Source organism: Ammospiza nelsoni, chromosome 25, assembly GCF_027579445.1.
Source record: "Ammospiza nelsoni isolate bAmmNel1 chromosome 25, bAmmNel1.pri, whole genome shotgun sequence".
NCBI lineage: Eukaryota > Metazoa > Chordata > Aves > Passeriformes > Passerellidae > Ammospiza > Ammospiza nelsoni.
The window spans coordinates 2,548,401-2,571,885 of NC_080657.1; the positions used below are offsets into that span (position 1 = coordinate 2,548,401).

A 23,485-nucleotide genomic window follows, 5' to 3' on the forward strand; every position below is an offset into this window, starting at 1 on the left:
AGCCCATCTTGCAGGCAGGAAGGCACAGATTGAACATCCCCGAGCTCATGCCCATCTGCACAGTGTGCTGCAGAGGCAGCACACCCTGCCCCGCTTGTTAGCTTTGATTTACATCACAGATCACCACAGGAACGAGTTCCTTCCACACCCAGCACGGCCCAGCCCACGCCAGGGATGCTCCCAACACGATTTTCCAGCTCTCCCACTCCCAGGGGCAGCACAGATGATGCTCCCAACGTGATTTTCCACCTCTCCCACTCCCAGGGGCAGCACAGATGATGCTCCTTGCCCTGCAGTCCTGGGGGACAGGGAATCCCCAGCCCCAGTTTGAGATGAGATCATGGAGCAGGTTTTCCATAATGTGCCGCCCCCATCGAACTCCAAACCCATCTGTTTCTTTTCGTTTCCCCCCCAAAAAAATCAGCAGCTGAGCTCTCAGAAGTGCAAGTGGAGCAGCAGCTTGACAGCCCCAGTTTTGGCTTTCCCAGAATTCATCATTTACACTGATAAAATACGGGTTGGCTCGTGAATTTCCTCATTCCACTTAAAGACACAACATTCAAGCTTGATCAGGCAGGGGTGGGAACTGCGGCTCTCATCAAACACCCCAGAATGTGTCAAACACCCCAGAATGTGTCAAATACCACAGAATCTGTAAAACACCCCAGATTAAGAATATCCACATTATGGCTGGGGTTGGAATTACATTATCTTTAAACCCCTTCCAACCCAAACCATTCAAGTGTCAAAAAATATTCATTTATTTTCTACATAAAAAATAAATCTGTCATCAGATAACCTTGAAGGAGACTCCAACCACCAGGTAAAATGGGATTAATGATGTTTAAGAAATGGCTTGATTTGACAAAGTTCATTTTCTATCCCTTTCCCATCAGCTGCACAGTCCCAGTTGGGTGTGACTGAGATGGGGATGGCAAAGCTGGCATCTTGAAAATGGTGACAAATTGATTTGGACAATCCATGTTACTGGCTACACCAGGATGTGATTCCTCTCCTGGGTACTATGGAATCATGGAATATTCTGGAAGGAACACACAGAGACCATCAAAGTCCAGCTCCTGGCCCTGCACACCTTAGTGAAAGGAATGAGGGATTTGTTTTTACCAATAAACTGTGGGTCTGCTGATAAATCAAGTTAGATACAGAGAGATGAAAGAAACAATGGGAATTCCCATTAATTCCATGGGAATTCCACTGATTGACACAAGGAAAAGAAAAAAATGGGGGGGTACACATTAGAAGGGCGTCTAGATTAGGTGATTTGGGAAGTTTGTGCCTCTCAAATACCTCAGCCAGTGGGGAAAGAGAAGAGAAGGAAATGCAGCTGGGAAATTGGAAAAAAAAAAACCCTTAAATTCTGTAAGGATTAAAAATGAAAAGGGAGGGTTGTGCATTAGAGGGGAATCTTTGGGATCAGGTGTTGTGGGAAGTCTGAACCTCTCAAGTACCTCAGAAATGGGGAAAGAGAGAAGGGAAATGCAGCTGGGAAATTGGGATAAAAAGGAGGCTGCATCCTCCAAAAATTGGAGAGACCCCAGGGGATGCCCCATGGCCTCTCCCTTGATTGGAATAAAGTTCCAGGACTCCTCTGTCTCCTTTTTGGCCACAAACCTCTGCTGTTTGTGGATGGATTTTCCTGACACCAACACCTCCAGCCTGGGCCTGGCAGTGTGTGAAGAGAAGAACACTCTCCCCACTCAGACCCTGCAAGATTTTTATGGCCAGGGGTCACCAAACCTGTCGCAGACATCTTTTCATGAAAATCCTTTCCTTGGGATTTTTTTCCTCCTGAGAAGCTGAGAGGCCTCAGGAACAAAATGTAAACATTGATTATCTGCTGCTGTGGAATGCAACAGGTGCATCTGTGATTGGCCCATCTTGGATGTTTACAATTAATGGCCAATCACAGCAGCTGTCTCGGACAGAGAGTCTGGACAGCTGCCTTTGTTATAATTCTTTTCTATTCTTAGCTTAGCCAGCCTTCTGAGATAAAACCTTTTCCTCTATTCCTTTAGTGTAGTTTTAATGTAATATATATCTTAAAATAATATATATCTTAAAATAATAAATCAAGCCTTCTGAAATATGGAGTCAGATCTACATCTCTTCCCTCATCCTAAGACCCCTGTGAACACCGTCACACAAACCTGGCAGGCTGACCCCAATCCCTGCCTCAGTCCCAGCCCTGCCTCCCAGGCACACCAAACTCATCCCTCTGCCCTCCAGAGCAGCCCCACCAAAGCCCTGGCAGGGCTGAGCATCACAACCTGAGCTGAGCAGGCTCTGGGGCTGCTCCACGAAGAGCTCCCAACACCCCAGGGCACAGATCCCAGCTGCCAAGGCAGCAGAACAAGAACTGCACAAGGGCAAAATGTCCTTTGTAAGGAGCCTCTGTGGGTGACCTTAACACAACGTGAATTCTTTCCAACTGCAGCAACTCTTGAGTGCTGCCAGTGGGTTCTGCTTTATTATTTCCTGCTTTTTAAAGCTGCTTTCTGTCTGCCCTTTGCTGCTCTGAGCTTCTCTTGCTCTCCCAGCTCCTCAGAGATCAATCTGCACCTTCTCCACTCAGCTGATGTGAGTTGTGTCACTGCTCACTTGCCTATCATTCCTTATTTCCAAGGGTTTGATCAGATAAAAAAATCCTGAAACGTTCTTGAGGTGGAAATGAAGCAGAATTCTGGGAAAGGAGCAGATATGGAGTCTACTTTCTCCTGGGGGAAAAATGAAAATCCACTTTCAAAATGTGGGGCCAGTGATGTTGTGTTCATTAACGGTGTGGGAGATGGGGTGGAGCACAAATCTCTGGGAGCAGCTGAGGGACCCCATGGCCACATTTCCACCCTGGAAAAAGGGAAAAAAGGGACAATCCTGAGCAGTTCAGAGGAAATTTCACATTCTGCCACAGGGGAGGGGAGATTCCATGGACCTGGCAGAGCCCTGAGCTCCTGAACCAGCCAGGACACGCCACCAGTGCCACCAGCAGCAACCTGGGCTGCAGCCAGCCTGGAATTCTGTGGAATTCCAATGTTCTAGGAACATCTGAGCATCTTTTTTTGGAGGATCTGAGCATCTTTTTTGCATCTTCCCTGCTCAACTCAAGCCAGGACATCTGACAAGAACCTGTAGGATGAGAGCAGCCCCAGCAGTGACAATTTTATTTGTGCTGCTGCCTTTAAATCAAACCTGGTGCAGCCTCAGAGCAGCCAAATCCATTTCCTAATTCTGGAAATTCCCAGAATTATCCACAGTTTAGATGAACTCTCTCCCCTTTCAATCAATAAAGTGCCATTAAGAGCCTGTTCTGAGCTGGATGTTGCTGATGTTTGAGGAGTGCAGCCCTGGCAGAGCCTGCTCCAGATTTTTTCCATGGTTTGGATTAAATTTGGGTTAAATTTGGATTAAAATGTGGGTTCAATTTGGATTAAAATTTGGGTTTTGCTGGGAAGAGTCTTCAAAACAACAACTCTGCAAATTCTGACCCCTCCTCACCTGCAAGTCCAGGGGGATTTTAAAGCTCTGCCAGGTCAGGTTCTGGTCTGGGATTCCAAACACTCTGAAATATTTTCCACTGCTTTTCCTGCTCCCTATAAACTGTTTTGGCAGAAAATATTCAAGTGGAGTAAGAAACATGAAAACTCCCAATTCCAAAATGTTTCAAGCTGGTTTATGTCCCAGTCAAGGAAACCTCCAAGTTTCAGGGAACAACCAGCCAAGGCTTTTACATGCCCAGAGCAGCTTGTTCTGAGCAACATTTATAGAAGGAAAACCTAAAAAAATCCAATTTGGAATCTCCTAAACTTCCCACCAGGAAATACCTTGGAGTCAGTGGAGCCTTGCTTGTCTTTCCCAGAGATTTGCTGCAGCTTTTCTGAGATTTAGGAAGATGGATTCTTGGCAGTTGGGCAGAAAAAAAAAGAAAATCAGTTACTTTCCTGGCAACTTGCTAAAATCAGAAGTTGCATAAAGGAAGGGGGAAAATGCCAAAAGCAAAGCAAGGCCTGGCATCCACAGCAAATGCAGAATCCGTGAGTTTGTCCCTTTGGACTCAATTAGTCCAAATTTACAAAGAATGACACCCATAAAGATGTTAAACATTAACAAAACTTCTGCTAACTCACTTCAAAATGAATTTTAATTGCAAGCTGTTTGATACATTGCAAAATTTAATGAGGGTTTTATTCTGCCCACAAAAATTCCGATATATTAATTTCAGGCTAAAAAATCTATAGTTCCTTAAAAGCCTTGAGAGGAAAAAATAATCAATGACAGAATGTTCTAAATGCCAGTCACTGAGATTGTTCTGCTTTTGACTTTCTGGGGGGGCAGATATTGAGCACAGCCCCTCCTGCTTCAACATTTCTGCTTTTAAATGGGTTTTTGAGGCAATGTGGCAACACAGATCAGGGAATTGTTAAGGCTGGAAAGGACTTTTAAGATGATCAAGTGCAGCCATCAGACTCAGGAGCTTTTTCCTCTCTTCAATTGAGGACGAGGGTGAAATCAGAGAGTGAAAAATCAGAGTTCAGAAGAGCAGCAGATTTTTCCTGAGCTTGTGCACATCAAACAAATGGGAGAGAGGGGGGACCAGGGGGGTTCCCTGGATCAGGAGCCCCTTCCCAAGCCCAGCTCTCAGCCAGGGTGCCAGGGCACATTGCCACGTGCCAGGGCTGGAATGGGCATCCAGGCACTGCTGAGCTGTGGGGAAATGCAAAACCGGGGAGGTTTCACTGGGAATGCTCCAGTTTGCACTGGGGCAGCAGAACTGGCAGCAACAACAGCAGGGGTGGGCACCCACCTGGGCACAGGATCTACCTGGGCACAGGGCACAGCACCCACCTGGGCACAGGACACAGGATGTACCTGGGCATAGAACGCACCTGGGCACAGAATCTACCTGGGCACAGAACACACCTGGATACAGGATCCACCTGGGCACAGGGCACAGAATCTACCTGGGCACAGAACACACCTGGGCACAGGATCCACCTGGGCACAGGACATAGAATCTACCTGGGCACAGGACACAGCACCCACCTGGGCACAGAACAAACCTGGATACAGGATCCGCCTGGGCATAGAAAACTCCTGGCACAGCTCCCACCTGGGCACAGAACACACCTGGATACAGGATCTACCTGCCCCAGCACCCATCTGGGCACAGGACATACCTGGGCACAGTGCACAGCCTCTACCTGGGCACAGAACAAACCTGGTTACAGGATCCACCTGGCATAGCACCCATCTGCCAAGGACCCACCTGGGCACAGCACCCACCTAGATACAGGATCCATTTGGGCATTGAAAACTCTTGGCACAGCTCCCACCTGGGCACAGGACACAGCCTCTACCTGGGCACAGAACACACCTGGGTACAGAATCCACCTGGCACAGAAAACTTCTGGAACAGCACCCACCTGCCCAGAGCACCCACCTGGGCACATGACACACCTGGATACAGGATCTACCTGCCCCAGCACCCACTTGGGCACAGCACCCACCAGGGCACAGCATCTACCTGAGCACAGCTCCCATCTAGATACAGGATCCACCTGGGCACAGAAAACTCCTGGCACAGCATCTACCTGGGCACAGCATCCACCTAAGAGCAGCACCCACCTGGGCACAGCTCCCATCTAGATACAGGATCCACCTGGCACAGAAAACTCCTGGCACAGCACCCATCTGGGCACAGCACCCACCTGGGCACAGCATCTACCTGAGCACAGCTCCCATCTAGATACAGGATCCACCCGGGCACAGAAAACTCCTGGCACAGCACCCACCTGGGCACAGCATCCACCTAAGAGCAGCACCCACCTGGGCACAGCTCCCATCTAGATACAGGATCCACCTGGCACAGCAAACTCCTGGCACAGCACCCATCTGGGCACAGCATCTACCTGGGCACAGCATCTACCTGGGCACAGCTCCCATCTAGATACAGGATCCACCTGGCACAGCACCCACCTGGGCACAGCACCCACCTGGGCACAGCACCCCCTGCCCAGCAGCAGGAGGGAATCCAGAGGAGCAGCAGAGACCCCTGAGCATCCCCAGTGCCCTCCTGACCCTCCCTGGGCCAGGACCCAGAGCTCCAGGGCTGGGAGCAGCTCCTGGCCCTGGCCCTGTCCCCATCCCTGTCCCAAGTCAGCTCTGCCATCCCCAGCCTCCCCCTCACCCATCACACAGCAGCTCTGAAACCTCTTTCAAGATTTCCCTTTGCTTTCCCCTTTGCCTTTGATTCACTTCCAGGCTCCAGAAATTCCAGCGTGGCTTTGAACAAATATCCTTTGGATTTTAAACTCACACAGAGCTCCTGTGACTGGGCAAAAAAAAAAAAAAAAACCCAAATCCTCTCTGAGCACTCCCCTTCCCACAGGGCTGCTTGGAGCACGGGGCACTGCTCCGGGATCAATGGGGGTAATTTATTCTCTGACATTACAGGGAACAACCTGATTTCCAAATTCCTTCCAGCCTGAAGCACTTCTGTTATTTTTTCCCCCCTTTTAAGAACAGCTGACTTATCAAAACCAGGTTTTTCCAAGAGAAAAAGCACAAGCTAAGCCACATTACAATAATTGAAGCTATTAATTACCTTTATGCTTTTTTTTTTTTTTTTAGGGGAGATCTTTAATGCAGGTAATTCTGGCTAAAAGAGCTAATTTGAGGATGATTATAAAATTAATTTAGAAAGAGTGGGAGAAAGACAAAGGGATAAAGGAGAGCAGGAAGAGATGGGTATTTCCCCTGTGCTCCAGCTGGGAATTATCAAAGGAATGGGATTGTTTTAAAAGAACAGAGAGGGCTGGTGGAGTTTTTGGGGTTTTTATTGCATTTTCCAGAGAAACTGTGGATGTTCCAGCCCTGGAAGTGTCCCAGGCCAGGCTGGATGGGGCTTGGGGCAATCTGGGACAGTGTAAGGTGTCCCTGCCATGGCACAGGGTGGAACAGGATGGAATTTAAGGGATTTAAGGTCCCTTCCAACCCAAACCCTTCCAGGATTCTCTGGGAATTCCAGCCAGTAAAGCAATCCTTGGACATGAGCTGCCAACAGCATTTTGTTCATTCCTAATCCTCCAATATTTACTGGGCATCTTCCCTGATCCCCACTCCAAACCCAGGCACCAGAAAGGTCCCTGGGAGGCAAAAATCAACCCCTGCCCACTGTGACACAGCCAAAAGTGTCACAGCCAAGCCCAGCAGGAGCTGAAGAGATCCCAACCTGCCAGGCCAGAACAGAACAGAACCGTGCCAAGCTCTGAAAACACACCAGGAGTAACAGATCCAACAGCCCAACTCTATAAATACACCAGGAGTAACAGATCCAACAGCCCAACTCTATAAATACACCAGGAGTAACAGATCCAACAACCCAGCTCTATAAATACAGCAGGAGTAACACATACAAAAGCCCAGCTCTATAAATACACCAGGAGTAACAGATACAATAACTCAGCTCTGAAAATAGACCAGGAATAAGAGATACAACAGCCCAACTCTGAAAATACACCAGGAGTAACAGATACAACAGCCCAGCTCTGAAAATACACCAGGAGTAAGAGATACAACAGCCCAGCTCTGAAAATACACCCAGGAGTAACAGATACCACAACCCAGTTCTGAAAATAGGCCAAGATTAACAGATACAACAGCCAACTCTATAAATACACCAGGAGTAAATGATACAATAACTCAGCTCTGAAAACACATCAAGATTAACAAATCCCAGCTCTGGGAACACAATTCCAACTTCTGACTTTGTTTTTTCCATGCTGTGGCCACACTTTGTTTCCTCTGCCCTCTCAAGAGGAACTGCACCAAGGCACCTTGGTGTTTCCCTACTCTTTGAAACACTGATATTCTCCTCCCCTGATGCTCAGACATCCCCTAAAAAATCATTTTAAGGGCAGAGGGATGAATCCAGCACGGAATGGATCCAGCAGTGGTGATTCCCAGCTGCAGGGAGTGATGAAAACCGAGCCCAGGGAAGGGAAATGTGCTGGGAGCAGCTGCAGCAAACCCAGCCAGGCAAAATCCAGCAGGCAAAGAGCATTTAAACCACATTTTGTGAGGCAGCTGACGTCTGAAAACAAAGTGATTCCATCCTTGAAACAACTTGTAAATAGCAGAAAAACATCCCTGAGTGGGGCCTGCAGAAAGCCCAGCAGGGAGAGGCCTTTGAAAGCATCCGAGGTGTCTGCGCTGCTCCCTTTGAAGCTGCAGATAAGGGAGGGGTGTAGAACACGGGTGTTATCAGCTCTGGCAGACACATCCTGACACCAAAACGCAGCTCCCTGGATCCCTGTGCAAGGAGAGACCTCCCTGCACAGGCACAGCTCAGCCCAGCGGCGTGAAAATGACAGCAATTGGTGTCTGAACATGAAAAAAAAAAAAGGCAAAAAGGCACAGACAGCTCCTGGAACACCTCAGAGTGAAGGCACTGATCTTTCCCACCAACGTTTGTCCAAATCCTTGCTTTAGCTGGGAGCAATCAGTGTTCTGCTGCGACAGTGTTTTAAAGAGAATCCCAAATATCCGACTTTTTACAACCCGAAACATCATCTGCACTTCCTTCAAGCCTCCTTCCCCTGCCAAATCTGGGTATTATTCACTGCTTTACAGTCTATATTTTGGGTCACATCCTGAAGGAGGTTCCAATATTTTTCTCAGCTTCCAGCCAGGCGTGTCAGACTCAGTCTCAGTATAAAAAAAAAAAAAAAACCAAAAAAAACCACTCTTTTTAGATTACAGCTATTGAGGCTTCTTGCAAAAACCTCTTTTTTTTTTTTTTTTTAATTCTTCAAACGTGTGTTTGCAGGACAAACACAGGAAGAAATTAAGAATTAATGACCTTCAGGGGTTTTTTTTTTTTCCCTCTGCTATTACAGGCTTCCCTGCCTCTCATCCCTTGGGATTCAGGATCACACAGCATTGACCTTTCCATGGAGATCTTCGCCCCTGAGGTGACCAAACAACAAAGAAAGGACAAATTGGGATAAAAAGGGCAATTTAACCATTATCAGGGTCATTTTCAGCCTAAAAGCATCTCCTTCCCAGTCTGAATATTCATTAAAAGCTTTCCACCATGCAGCAAATGGAATTCATCACGTTAATGCATGGAAAAGTAACTCTGGGGGGAAAGTGGGATGGGATGTGATCCTGTTTGATTGGATTGAAGGGGAGAGGTCATGGGGCCTTGTCACAGGGTTTTGTGTGTCCCTGCCATGTCCCAGGGCAGGATTGGGGAAGCAGATGCTTCCCAGGAGAAGGAATGGCAGCCAGGAGCAGGGAGCAGCGGGTTCTGCTGCTCCACGTTCAGGCTGAAACCTTCCCCTTCCCTTCAGGAATATCCACCAGCTATGGAACCCCTCCATATCCCACCTTCTCCTTCCTTCCAGGAAAATCCACAGACTATGGAACTCCTCCAAATCCCTCCTTCCCCTTCCTTCCGGCATTTCCAGCTATGGAACTCCTCCAAATCCCACCTTCCCTACAGGAATACCCACCAGCTATGGAACTCCTCAAAATTCCCACCTTGAGGAAAATCCACCAGCTATGGAACTCCTCCAAATCCCACCTTCCCTTCCCTCCAGGAATATCCACCAGCTATGGAACTCCTCCAAATCCCACCTTCTCTTCCTTCCAGGAAAATCCACCACCAGCTATAGAATCCCTCCGAATCCCACCTTCCCCTTCCTTCCAGGAATATCCACCAGCTATGGAACTCCTCAAAATTCCCACCTTCCCCTTCCCTACAGGAAAATCCACCACGTACGGAACTCCTCCCAATCCCACCTTGAGGAAAATCCACCAGCTATGGAACTCCTCCAAATCCCACCTTCTCTTCCTTCCAGGAAAATCCACCACCAGCTATAGAATCCCTCCAAATCCCACCTTCCCCTTCCTTCCAGGAATATCCACCAGCTATGGAACTCCTCAAAATTCCCACCTTCCCCTTCCTTCCAGCATTCCCAGCAGTGCCAGGAGCTCTGGGACAATGTGGCAGCACAAACCTCTCAGTCCAAAACATTCCCAATCCCTGAACTTGCCACCAGCACCAAGGATGCTCAGGGATGGTTGGAAGCCACCAGTTCTGCCTCCTGGCATCCAGAGCTTCAGCAGGACAAAACAGATCCCTGACCCACAAATTGCTGCTCTTCACAGAGGAAATCCATCTTCAAATAAAACCTGGAGTGCAGGAATTCCAAAGGCTGGAATTTCCCCACCACCACTCCCAGGAATTTATGTATCATGTATGAGGTGTTTGAATATGCAACAGGTTGTTGTTTTTTTAAGGGTTAATCCTCTGCTAACGTGGGTCCTTTTTTAGGCTTGTGCTGCCCAGAAAAGATACCTGGACTGTCCATAACTCTTTGTATTTATTGTCTCATATTGTCCTAATTAAAATTGTCCAAATTATTATTACTCTAATTGTATTACTATTTTTATAATCATTTTATTACCATTAAACTTTTAAAAATTTAAAAACAAGTGATGGGTGTTTTTCATCCTCTGAATCCTGATGGTGTCTTCAGGACTGAGCAAGGTGGGAAGAATTTTGTTTCTTCTGATAATGGAGCAATAAATTCTTTTTTTTATGAAAGATTTAGGTGTCCTGTGGCTGCTATCTGGTGCAAGTCCCTCATTCCTTTCTTTAAAAAAATCCCACATACATCGTTTCTATTTTAATATTTTGTTATAACCTAAAACTGTATTTAACACACTGCTTAAAAAATTATTCCAACATAACTTTCTAGCGTAACACACATAATATTGATTTGAATATTTGCAAAAAGCCAATCATAAAATGTGCATTTTTCACCAGGAACACATCCCAAAGCACAAAATCCTCTCTCTGGAGCCAGAGCCCTTGCGTGGACTTCACAGGCAGCTCCGAGATGAAAACCAGGAGCTGAAAGCGCCGAGGCCACCACGGCAGGATCAGAAGCTGCTTTGATGGAAAGGAAAGGGGTTGGTTCATTAGGAGCTCCCACTGAGGAGCTTTTCAGCAGCTCCACGTGAAGCTGTGACCTCCAGGACCCGCAGCTCTGAGAGCACAAGGCGTGTGCAGAGAGAGGGGCTGGCCAGAGGGATGGGATGAGGGAATCCCAGAGCATCCCAGAGCTTTTAATGACTTTTGGGAACCACTTAGAGACAGATTGAGGTGCTGGGGAGGGAAGGGTCAGCTGCACGTAGGGATGGGGAAAGGGATTTGGGAGGAGCTGCTGAAATGCTGATGGTTCCTGCAAAAAAATCTTCCCCCGAACTCTTCCCAAAGAGGGAAATCAGAGAACATGGGAACGAGGAACGAGGGGATTTCAGGAATGCTGCTCCAGAAAGGGCTGATGGATGCAAGGGGTCTCAGAAAACAAGAAAGAACCTTAAAAATGCTGCTCCAGAAAGGGCTGGTGAATCCAAAGGGTCTGAAGAAAAAAGAGAGAACCTCAAAAATGCTGTTCCAGAAAGGGCTGATGGTTCCTGCAAAAAAAATCTTCCCCCGAACTCTTCCCAAAGAGGGAAATCAGAGAACATGGAAAGGAGGAGATTTCAGGAATGCTGCTCCAGAAAGGGCTGATGGATGCAAGGGGTCTCAGAAAACAAGAAAGAACCTTAAAAATGCTGCTCCAGAAAGGGCTGGTGAATCCAAAGGGTCTCAAGAAAAAAAGAGAGAACCTCAAAAATGCTGTTCCAGAAAGGGCTGATGGCTCCTGCAAAAATCTTCCCCCAAACTCTTCCCAAACAGGGAAATCAGAGAACATGGGAATGAGGGGATTTCAGGAATGCTGCTCCAGAAAGGGCTGATGGCCCCAAAGGGTCTCATAAAATGAGAGAATTTCAGAAATGCTCTTCCAGGAAGGGCTGATGGATCCAAGGGGTCTCAATAAAAAATAGAGTACCTCAAAAATGCTGCTCCAGAAAGGGCTGATGGATCCAAGGGGTCTCAGGAAACAAGAGAATTTCAGAAATACTGCTCCAGAAAGGGCTGATGAATCCAAAGAGTCTCAGGAGCATGGGAATGAGAGAGAACTTCACAAATGCTGCTCTGGAAAGGACTGATGGATTCAGAGGGTCTCAGAAACAGAGAAACAAGAGACATGATCAGAAATGGTCCTCCAGAAAGGGCTGATGGATCCAAACGGTCTCAGGAACATGGAAATGAGAGAATTTCAGGAATGCTGCTTCAGGAAGGGCTGATGGCCCCAAAGGGTCTCAGAAAACGAGAGAATTTCAGAAATGCTCTCCCAGGAAGGGCTGATGGATACAAGGGATCTCAGAAAACAACAGAATTTCAGAAATGTTTCTCCAGGAAGGACTGATGGCCCCAAAGGGTCTGAGAAAACAAGAGAATTTCAGAAATGCTGCTCCAGGAAGGGCTGATGGCCTCAAGGGGTCCCCTGAGCTCAGTTCCAGAAAAAAAACTCATAAAATCAACCAGAGGAAGTGGAATTCCAAGGTTCTTGGTTCTCACAGGCTCACCAGGTACATGGGCACTTTTGTTTTCACCTACTGCTCAACATCTGGAGCACCCTGAGGTGCCTGTGCTGCCTTCACATCTGGCACAGCTGTGCTTCAAATGAGTGCAATAATTCACATGCACGTGTTGGGGCAGGCTCCTTTTCCAGGGAATCACAGCATGAAGCCAAAAGGAATTTTACACAAATGAAATGAAAAAAAAGAAAACAAAACAAAACCAAAAAACAGAGGAGAAGAGAAGATTTTGTGCAAGGGATGAAAATGCAGCGCCAAGGTTGGAGAGGCAAAAGGAAGACGAGGCACTGAGGGGGAGGAACTGAACTCAGACAGGAATAAACTCCCAGGATTTGGCTGCTCCTCACTTGCAGCCCTGCTTCTCCCACCACATTCCCTCAGCATGGGATTATCAAGAGAAAAATCAAGGAGCAGAAACTGGATCCCAGGGGGAATGACAGGGAAAGGCTCAAGGAGTGGGAGGCATTGGGGCAATGTGACAGCTGATGCAACTTTCCTAAAATAAACCCCAAAAAGGCTCAGAGCATTTTGTGATCTGAAGCCCACGACACAGCAACAGCAGCACAATTCCCAATGAAAATCCCAGTCCCTCCCACCCCATCCAAAAAACACCAAGGATTGAAAAAATCTAGAAACCCTCGTTATTAAAGCAACCATCTCCATCCTAAAAGTCTTCAAAATAAATTTAAACAAATTTTCCAATCAGAAACATCTCCTGAAGCTCTGGAACATCCCAGACAGATCACAGGCAATTCCCAATGAAAATCCCAGTCTCGTCCACCCCATCCAAAACACACCATGGATAGAAAAGATCTGGAAAGCCTCATTATTAAAGCAACCATCTCCAACCTAAAAGTAAAATTCCCACCTAAATTTTCCAATCAGAAACATCTCCTGAAGCTCTGGAACATCCCAGACAGATCAGAGGCAATTCCCAATGAGAATCCCAGTCCCTTCTACCCCATCCAAAAAACACCATGGACATCAAAGATCTGGAAAACCTCGTTATCAAAGCAACCATCTCCATCCTAAATGTATAAAATTTCCAATCAGAAACATCTCCTGAAGCTCCGGAACATCCCAGGCAGATCAGAGACAATTCCCAATGAAAATCCCAGTCTCACCCATCCAAAAAACACCACGGACATCAAAGATCTGGAAAACCTTGTTATCAAAGCAACCTTCTCCATCCTAAAAGTATAAAATTTCCAATCAGAAACATCTCCTGAAGGTCCAGAAGATTCCAGACTGATCAGAGACAATTCCCAATGAAAATCCCAGTCCCTCCCATCCAAAAAACACCATGGATAGAAAAGATCTGGAAAGCCTCATTAGTAAAGCAACCACCTCCATCCTATAAGTTTTTAAAATAAATTTAAACAGATTTTCCAATCAGAAACATCTCCTGAAGCTCCAGAACATCCCAGGCAGATCAGAGACAATTCCCAATGAAAATCCCAGTCCCACCCATCCAAAAAACACCATGGACATCAAAGATCTGGAAAGCCTCATTATTAAAGCAACCATCTCCATCCTAAAAGTAAAATTCCCACCTAAATTTTTCAATCAGAAACATCTCCTGAAGCTCTGGAACATCCCAGACAGATCAGAGAAAATTCCCAATGAAAATCCCAGTCCCACCCATCCAAAAACCACCATGGACATCAAAGATCTGGAAAACCTCGTTATCAAAGCAACCTTCTCCATCCTAAAAGTATAAATTTTCCAATTAGAAGCATCTCCTGGAGCTCCAAACCATCCCAGGCAGATCAGAGACAATTCCCAACAAAAATCCCAGTCACTCCCACCCTATCCAAAACACACCATGGATAGAAAAGATCTGGAAAGCCTCATTAGTAAAGGAACCATCTCCATCCTAAAAGTAAATTTCCCACCTAAATTTTCCAATCAGAAACATCTCCTGAAGCTCCAGAACATCCCAGGCAGATCACAGACAATTCCCAATGAAAATCCCAGTCCCTCCCTCCCATCCATGGATATAAAATATCTGGAAAACCTTGTTTTTAAATCAACCACCCCACAGGCTCATCCCACCCTGCTCCTTCCCCTTTCCTGCTTTTAGGATTTTACTTCTCCCCTCTCAAGGCAATCTGGGCCCAAGGTGCCCTGGCTGAAACAGCTGTAAAAGTTTGATTTTATTAATCTGCCTCAAAACTGCTCCCTTGGAATTCTTCCTGCAGGATTCACATCCAACAGGTTGGGGAGCAAAGGAAACCCAGCTCAGGATTCTCCAGCATGTGGCATCAATGGGAAGGCACTTAAAGCAAGCTGGCTCATAAAAAAGAAACCCAAAAAATCCATTTTTAAAGCTGGGAGGGTGAATGGTAATGCAGGTTTTTCTAAGAGCAGGTCAAGTCAAGGTTACTTGAAGTGCTGAGTTAATGGGCTCATAAATATCATCATTAGGTGCCATTCCCTAGCCTGGAAACACACAGGAATTATCCTCCTGATGAAATTGAATTTTGTTTATTTGTGCCCAGCCCTGGCCATGACTAAAACTACTCAGAATGCTCAGAAAATGAAGTATTTTAAATATTCAGCTGTGAGAGGCTTCAAGAGAATTGGCTGCGAGTCTCTCTGCCCTATTACCAATAATTAAAATCTGTGTTTTTTCATAGGCAGAAAAGGGAAAAAGGGGTTTGAGCTCTCTTTTCCTGCTGAATCACATCAGCATGGTTAAAGATGAGACAGGAGCACCAGGTTTTTTTCCCCCTATGGGCAAAAATTATTGAGAACTGACTCATCTGAATTTAATTACCGGGCCAGCTCGGAGAGATGAAATTCCAAACAAGACTTCTTTGCAATTCCACTTGTGGGACTGCAAAGTTTCCTTCAGGAATGAGAAATGAGATGGCCTGGAATGGGCTGGGGCTGGCTGGAAATTCAGGGATGGGAAATTTGGGGATGGGAAATTCTGGGATGTGGAAATTCTGGGATGTGAAATTCTGGGATGGGAAATTGAGGGATGGGAAATCCAAGGATGGGAAATTCGGGGATGGAAAATTCGGGGATGGGAAATTTGGGGATGGGAAATTGAGGGATGGGAAATTCAGGGATGGGAAATTCAGGGATGGGAAATTCAGGGATGAAAAATTCAGGGATGGAAAATTCGGGGATGGGAAATTAATTTGGGGACGTGAAATTCGGGGATGTGAATTCAGGGATGGGAAATTTGGAGATGGGAAAGTTGGGGATGGGAAATTCAGGGATGGGAAATTAATTTGGGGATGGGAAATTCAGGGATGGGAAATTCAGGGATGGGAAATTCGGGGATGCACCACAAAAAGCAGGAACAGTTTCTGCCAAGGGGGAATTCCTGCTGCTGGAGCCCGGGGATCCCAAAAAGGGCTGAGGGGAGCAGGGATGCAAATCCATAATTTCTCCCTCCAATGAACCCCAAAGTGACACCTGTAAAACTTAAACCAGGCTTTAATCTCAGTTTTAACAACTGTGTGTGCACCACAGGCTCAGCTCAAAGCCAGGCTTACATTCCCCACAATTTAAAGTATTTTTTCCCCTGCTGTATTTACGAGGAGTTTATTAATTTTATTAATTAATTAATTTTTTTTTTTCCCAGCAGGTTCCCTCTGCCAGGCTTTGTTTTATTTTTGACATGACAAGACACAGCTCTGCTTTGGCAACACCTCCAGGCTGAATAATGTTTTTTAACCAGCTCCATCCATCTTCCCAGCCAGCACAGCTGAGTGCCTACGAACCACCAGTGCCCTAAAATATTAATGCATTCTAATAAAACCAGCCCAGGCATTTTTTCATCAAACAGCAACATCTAATTTTCCAAAGGGGCCTGGGAACAGTAAACAATTGGGACGTGGTAAATGGCAACTTCCCTCCCATCAATACACCCTAAACACTCCAATGCTGTTCCCTCAGAATTGCCAGCCAGGATAAATCACTCAAATAAATGGGATTTGCAACAGGATCCTCACAAATAATCACAATTTAACTCGCTGCTGATAATCCCAGGCAACACCTGATTATTACAAAAGCTTCATTCTTCCCTTCCAGAGGGATTCTGGGTTCAAATCTAACTTCCAGGACCTTCCACTTGCTGCCAATCAGGACTTTTAACCCTCTGAAGGTGATCACCATGTCCTTTGCTATAAAACCAACAGGAGGAACACATCAAATTCCCTCTGCAGATCCTTATTTCCCCTGCCTTCAGAGCACTGGGGTGGCTCCTGAATATTGGAAATATTGGCTTTTATCCCAAATTGAAGCAATATTTCTGAGAAAAGTTTCCAGGCAATCTCTGGGATGAGAGGGGGGCTGGAATTCTGTCCCCTGTCCCATGGAGAAGTGGATCTGGTGAAACATTTCCAGAAGTTCATCAACATCAATGGGTTTAGCAATCATCAGAACATTTAGCAAAATCAAGGCTTGAGTGTGGCAGGGTTTGAAAGGGTCTCAGAGGTTGGGTGATTTTGTTTGGGTTTTTTATTTTTAAATATTTTTTCTACCCAGCCACACCACGACTCTCACTGCAGACGTCAGGACTCAGAGCAGCCAATGCTCACTGCTGAGTTTACCAAGCAAATCCCACGTTCCAGAAGGAAACCACGGGGAATAATTGGCAATTTCCCCTCCTTCAGGCCCAAACTTCTCCCTCTGAGCCCCCTGTGAAGTTTGGCTGTGCCCACACAGACCCTGAGTACCCCACAAGGCACCACCCTACAAGGAATGAACGGAGCAGGAACCTACCAGAGCGAGGATCCCTCCGTGCCAGCAACTTCCAGAACATCATATCCATCCTCCAGCTGGAAATCCATGAACACCAGGGCAATGGTGTCCCCAGGCTCGGCCAGGATGGTCCAGGTGCAGTCTGCATTGTTGCCATACTCCAGGGGGAAGTGGGGGCTGGAGATGACCCCGCTCTGGCCCCGCAGGGTCCCTCCGCAGGCATCATCAGCTGAAACAAAGGCCAGGGTGAGCCCTGAATGCCCAAAGGTCCCAAAGTCCAGCCCAAAGTCCCAGCCTGCCCTGGATTGCCAAGCAAATTGTACTCTGTTTACCATCAGAATTGTATTCTGTTTATTATTGTCTGCATGGCATTTGGCTTCTGTTAAGTGGGCAGTTCTCCTTATCTCTTCCACAACTAGGGAGACATCTGCTGATAACAGGTATTGAATGTCCCTGCATGGCTGATAAGAACTATAAGAACTACATCATCCCATTGGGAGATGTGAGCCCAGAGGGAGGAGCAAAGCATTCCTACCCGGATATACTCTGGAGATTTCAAACATTCCTACTCGGATATAATCTGGAGATTTCAAACATTCCTACCCGGATATAATCTGGAGATTTCAAACATTCCTACCTGGATATAAACTGAGATTTCAAACATTCCTACCTGGATATAATCTGGAGATTTCAAACATTCCTTCCTGGATATAATCTGGAGATTTCAAACATTCCTACCAGGATATAATCTGGAGGTTTCAAACATTCCTACCCAGATAGAATCTGGAGATTCTGCAACACCAGCACGGCTTCTGCACTGCACTGCCCAGAGGAACAGCAGCTGCCTCTGCCCCTGGATCTTCAGAGGCAGAGACTGCACCTTTCTGCAGGATCCCTGCTCCAGCAGAACCAGCCCTGACACTGCAGGAGGGCTGAGCCACAATTCCAATGGCACTGCTGCCAACAGCCTGACCCACAGGGTGTCAGGTTGGGTTCTGACTCTGGCACTGTTGGTTTAGTTCACTGCATTGTTTATATTTTTATTTTCTTCCCTATTACAGAACTGTTATTTCCTGCTCCCATATTTTTTGCCTGAGAGCCCCTTAATTTAAAATTTATAGCAATTCAGAAAAAGGGAGGGGTTCATTTTCTCCATTTCAGGGGAGGCTCCTCCCTTCCTTAGCAGGCTCCTGGCTTTCCAAACCAAGACACAGCCAAACCCCCTTTGGGGCAGGGGGTGTCACTGCCCACTCTTAAGGACGGAGATGATGCCTCAGGTCGGGCTTTTGTATTTCTCAGGTTCTGTGCTGCTTTAGTGTGTGGGTCTGAGCTTCATATCAGGGGATGGTGAGCTCTGTGCACAGAGCAGGGAGACAAAACAATTCCTGCTCCAGCTGGGGAACAAGGACAAATGATCCAAATCTCAGGCCCAAGAGCAGAAACAATGTGGGCTGAAGAGAGAAAAACAAGCAGGGTGGGATTGGATGGGCTGGAGCTGGAATTGGACAATGAACCCCAATGTGCAAATGGAGCAGAACTGATAGAAGTGAGAGACCCCGTGACCAGGTGTCCATTTTGTGACCATTTTGGTTCATCTTGGGTGCAGCCCTGGCTGGGCTCTTGTGCTGCCCAAGGTGGATCCATTGAGGAGATCCTTTTAATAAATCCCTGCTTTATTCTTTCACTCTGCCCAGCCTCTGTTCTAGCCCAGCCTTCACAAGGAATCATAGATGCAAACTCAGCTGCAGGCACAGCTCCACCAGAGCAGCTGAAAAGCAGATTTTGTGCTGCCCTTGGAGCCATTCCCTGGATCCTCCTCCTCCCTGGAGCAGCTCAGGTGCCACCGGCCCCAGTGCTGGGCTCCAGGCTGGAAGGGCAGCGTTGAAATCAAACACGAGTTTGGCACTTCAGGGTGGAAATGCAAAGCTGGGCTTCTCCTCCAGCTGGAGAGGGGATCTCAGCAATGGAAATGGTGCCAACCCTCAGCTCCAGCACCAGCTGGGGTCAGGATTAATCCCTCCCTCCCTGGGGTTTCCTCCACAAATGCTGAGCAAAGCCGGGCAAGGAGGAGACTCTGGGAAATGCTGTCAGAGCAGAGGGAACTGCTCCCTCCAGGCAGGGAATTCCCTTTTCTCCCACCAAGGTGCTGCTTTGCCCGTTCTCAAGGTGGAATTTCAGGGAATTTCACCTTTTAGAGGGTCCAGAGGAGGGCCAGGAATGGTGAAGGGGCAGCTGAGGGCACTTGGAGAGGAGGAGATCAAGGGCAGAGCTCAGAGGGGCTGCAGCTCCTCCTGATGGAATATTAGGGTGGATTTAGGGCACCCAGAGGGTGCTGGGCACTGCCCAGGCTGCCCAGGGAATGGGAACATTCCCAAGGCTGCCAGAGCTCCAGGAATGTTTGGACATCACTTTCAAGGTGGAATTCTGGGGTGTCTGTGCAGGGCCAGGGTTGGAATCAATGATCCTTCATCCCTTGATTCTGTGTTTTCATCTCCAGTGAAACTCATCAAATTAAATTAAATTTTAAAAAAAAGTATTATAAAATTGGCAAAGACCATCCTAATTTGTAGAAAATCATCATGACTGATCATAAAAAACATCAGGGATAAGCAGCACTCTCTCAAATCACTTTGAACTCCTCCCTAAACACTCCCGACCCCAAACCAGCAGGGAAATACCCCAAACAAACCCCAGTGACAGTCACAACACACCTCTGTACCTGTAACCCATCCAAGGGAGCATTAAAAACACCCCAAGCAACAAATATTTGCTCACTTGAAGGCGCAGCTCCACGGCCCAGGGGCTGATTGATCGCTCAGGCAGAGTCAATAAAAGCAATCAATAGGAGATGCTCTGCTCAAGTGCACAGGGAATCGAGGGGAAGAGACTTCAGGAGCAGCAGCAAATGTTTTTGGTGGAAGAACACAGATATTTGTGTGTTTACACACTCCCCAGCCCCCCTGGGAGCACAATTAGCGAGGCTGAACTGATAAAGGAATTTTGAAGTTTCCCTGCCCTTAAACCGGCAGGAGTTGGGAATTGGTTTCAGCATAAATTGTTCATATAAACTCAGTATAAATTTTCAGTATAAATTTTTCAGTTTAAATTTTCAGTATAAATTGTTCTGTATAAATTTTCAGTATAAATAGTTCAGTATAAATTTTCAGTATAAATTGTTTTACCTCCTCCAAGGCAGGGAACATTCCAGCCCTGCACAGATCCACCTTTCCTGCAGCACAGAACTACAACCACTCTGGGATGTGCCACAGGAGAGTGAATCTGGCACTGGGAAGCAGAAAATCCAGTTCCATTTCCAGTGTTTGAGCTGGAAAACCTGCAGGCTTGGGGAGGTACCTGATTTTTGGGATAATCATGGGATCATGGTTGGTTTGGAGCTTCAGGATCATCTCCTTTCACCCCATTCCATGGGCAGAGACACTTTCCACAATCCCAGGCTGCTCCAACCTGGCCTTGGACACTTCCAGGGATGGAGCAACCACAGCTTCTCGTGGAAATCAATCCCAGTTCCTCAGAGGGAGGAATTTTCTCCTAATATTTAATCTAAACCCACTCTCAGTTTAAAGCCATCCCCCTTTGTCCTACCACTTATAAAATTGGGTTTTTTCCCCCACTTCATTTTATTTTTAAATTTGATTTAATTTAACTGTCCAGGGACCAAGAAACTGCAGCTAAAGCAGCTGTGCCCCATTCCCAACACCCCAACCCCTTCACAACCTTCCCATTATTCCCCCAAAACCCAACAGCCTTGAGGAACCCATCAAAAACCCATTAACCACAATCCAAAACCCAACAACCACAACCCAAAACCCAACAACCACACCAGGTTTACTTTCCCATTTAGGGCTGGTTTTTAAGGGTTGATTTTTAAGAGTTAATTTTGAAGGGTTGGTTTTTAAGAGTTGCTTTTTAAGGGTTGGTGGCTTTGTTTTTGTATGGGAGATATTTATGGAAGTGATGCAAAGCTTTTAGTTACTAGAAAGTTGCATCTGCTTTTGTGAAAAAACACATGTGTTAAAGATGAAAGATACTTGGGAACTTCTGTTTTTTCCTCTGGTTGGTTAAGAGGTAACATAATTTGGGTTTTGTTTTGGTTAGGCTGGGCTGGGTAGCTTTGCTGTGGGGCTGGGCTCTTTTTTTGGGTTCTTTTAGGTTTTTTTTCATCAGTTGTTGGGTAGGGGCTGGGTTATGGTTATGATTTCTAACATTTCTTCTGGTTTCAACTAAAGCCACCACATTTGGTTTTGAAGGGTTGGTTTTTGAGGGTTGGTTTTGTATGGGTTGATTTTGAAGAGTTAGTTTTTAAGGGCTGGTTTTTAAGGGTTTCTTTATAAGAGCTGGTTTTTAAGGGTTGGGTTTTGAGGATTGGTTTTGTATGGGTTGATTTTTAAGGGTTGATTTTGAAGGGTTAGTTTTTAAGGGTTGATTTCTAAGAGTTGCTTTTTAAGGCTTGTTTTTTTAGGGTTGTTTTTTAAGGTTGGTTTTGAAGGGTTTCTTTTTAAGGGTTGGTTTTTAAGAGTTGGTTTTTAAGGGTTGCTTTTTAAGGGTTCATTTTAAGGGTTGATTTCTAAGGGTTGGTTTTTAAGGATTTCTTTTTAAGAGTTGCTTTTTAAGGCTTGGTTTTTAAGGGTTGCTTTTTAAGGGTTAGTTGTTAAGGTTAGTTTTCAAGGGTTTCTTTTTAAGAGTTGCTTCTTAAGGGTTAGTTGTTAAGGGTTGATTTTAAGAGTTCATTCTAAGGGTTAGTTTTTATGGGTTGATTTCTAAGAGCTGGTTTTTAAGGATTTCTTTTTAAGAAACACTTTTAAAGGGTTGGTTTTTAAGGGTTAGTTTTTGAGGTTAGTTTTGAAGGGTTAATTTTCAAGAGTTGCTTTCTAAGGGTTGATTTTGAAGGGTTGATTTCTAAGGGTTGGTTTTTAAGCATTTCTTTTTAAGAGATGCTTTCTAAGGGTTGATTTTGAAGGGTTGATTTCTAAGGGTTGGTTTTTAAGCATTTCTTTTTAAGAGATGCTTTTTAAGGGTTGGGTTTTAAGGGTTGGTTTTTAAGGGTTGGTTTCTAAGGATTTCTTTTTAAGAGATGCTTTTTAAGGGTTGGGTTTTAAGAGTTCGTTTTTAAGGGTTGCTTTTTAAGGGTTGGGTTTTAAGAGCTGGTTTTTAAGGGTTGCTTTTTAAGGGTTAATTTTTAAGGGTTAATTCTGAAGAGTTGGCTCTTAAGAGTCGGGTTTTGACCCTTTCAAACCCAACACCCCACCCCAACCATCTCAACGCCCATTTTCGGGTATCTCCTCACCTCTGCAGACGGGCAGAGGGAAGTCCCAGGAGGCTCCTTGTCCCGAGCTGGCCTGGCAGGTGAGCAGGGCGTGGCCCTCCAGGAAGAAGCCGGGGTTGCAGCTGTACCTGACCCTGTCCCCGATGCTGAAGGTGGTTCCCTGCTGCACCCCGTTCCGCAGCCGCCCCGGGTTCCCGCACGTGTGGCTGGGCAGGGCTGCAAGGGAAGGGACAGGGGATGAGACAAATCCTCGGGGAAAACAGGAAAATCATCTCTGAAAACAGAATGATCAATTTGAGGGAAGCAGGGCTGGGTTAGGGACGGGGAATTGTCACAGGGCTGAGCTAAATCCTTAGGAAAAAATGAATAATCAAGAATAATCCATTTGAGGGAAGCAGGGTTGGGTTAGGGACAGGGAATTGTCACAGGGCTGAGCTAAATCCTCAGGAAAAACAGAATAATTGTCATTGAAAACAGAATAAACAATTTGAGGAAAGCAGGGTTGGGTTAGGGACTGGGAATTTTCACAGCGTTGAGTAAATCGTCAGGAAAAACGGAATAATTGAGAATAACGCATTTGAGGGAAGGAGCGTTGGGTTAGGGACTGGGAATTGTCACAGGGCTGAGCTAAACCTTCAGGAAAAATGGAATAATCATCACTGAAAACAAAATGATCAATTTGAGAAAAGCAGGGTTGGGTTAGGGACAGGGGGCTGAGGTAAATCCTCAGGAAAAATGGAATAATGAAGAATAATCAATTTGAGAAAAGCAGGGTTGGGTTGGGAATTGTCACAGGGCTGAGCTAAACCCTCAGGAAAAACGGAATAATCATCACTGAAAACAGAATGATCAATTTGAGAAAAGCAGGGTTGGGTTAGGGACAGGGAATTGTCACAGGTCACACCTGAGAGTCCCCAAGCCCAGTTTCGGGGTTCCAGCCCCCAAAACAGCAGCAGGGGCAGATCCCAG

General features: G+C 46.2%; 1 protein-coding gene across 1 annotated transcript in view; it reads right to left on the minus strand.

Annotated features, from left to right (window-relative positions):
* The window catches only part of CSMD2 (CUB and Sushi multiple domains 2), a 234,388-nt gene that overhangs the window by 170,376 nt on the left and 40,527 nt on the right, over nucleotides 1-23,485 (minus strand). Inside the window, exons 4-5 of the mRNA XM_059488507.1 lie at nucleotides 22,538-22,732; nucleotides 17,254-17,461 (exon numbers count right to left, since the gene is read on the minus strand). Of these exons, the coding sequence (XP_059344490.1) occupies nucleotides 17,254-17,461; nucleotides 22,538-22,732 (403 nt within the window). The remainder of the gene's footprint in view (nucleotides 1-17,253; nucleotides 17,462-22,537; nucleotides 22,733-23,485) is intronic.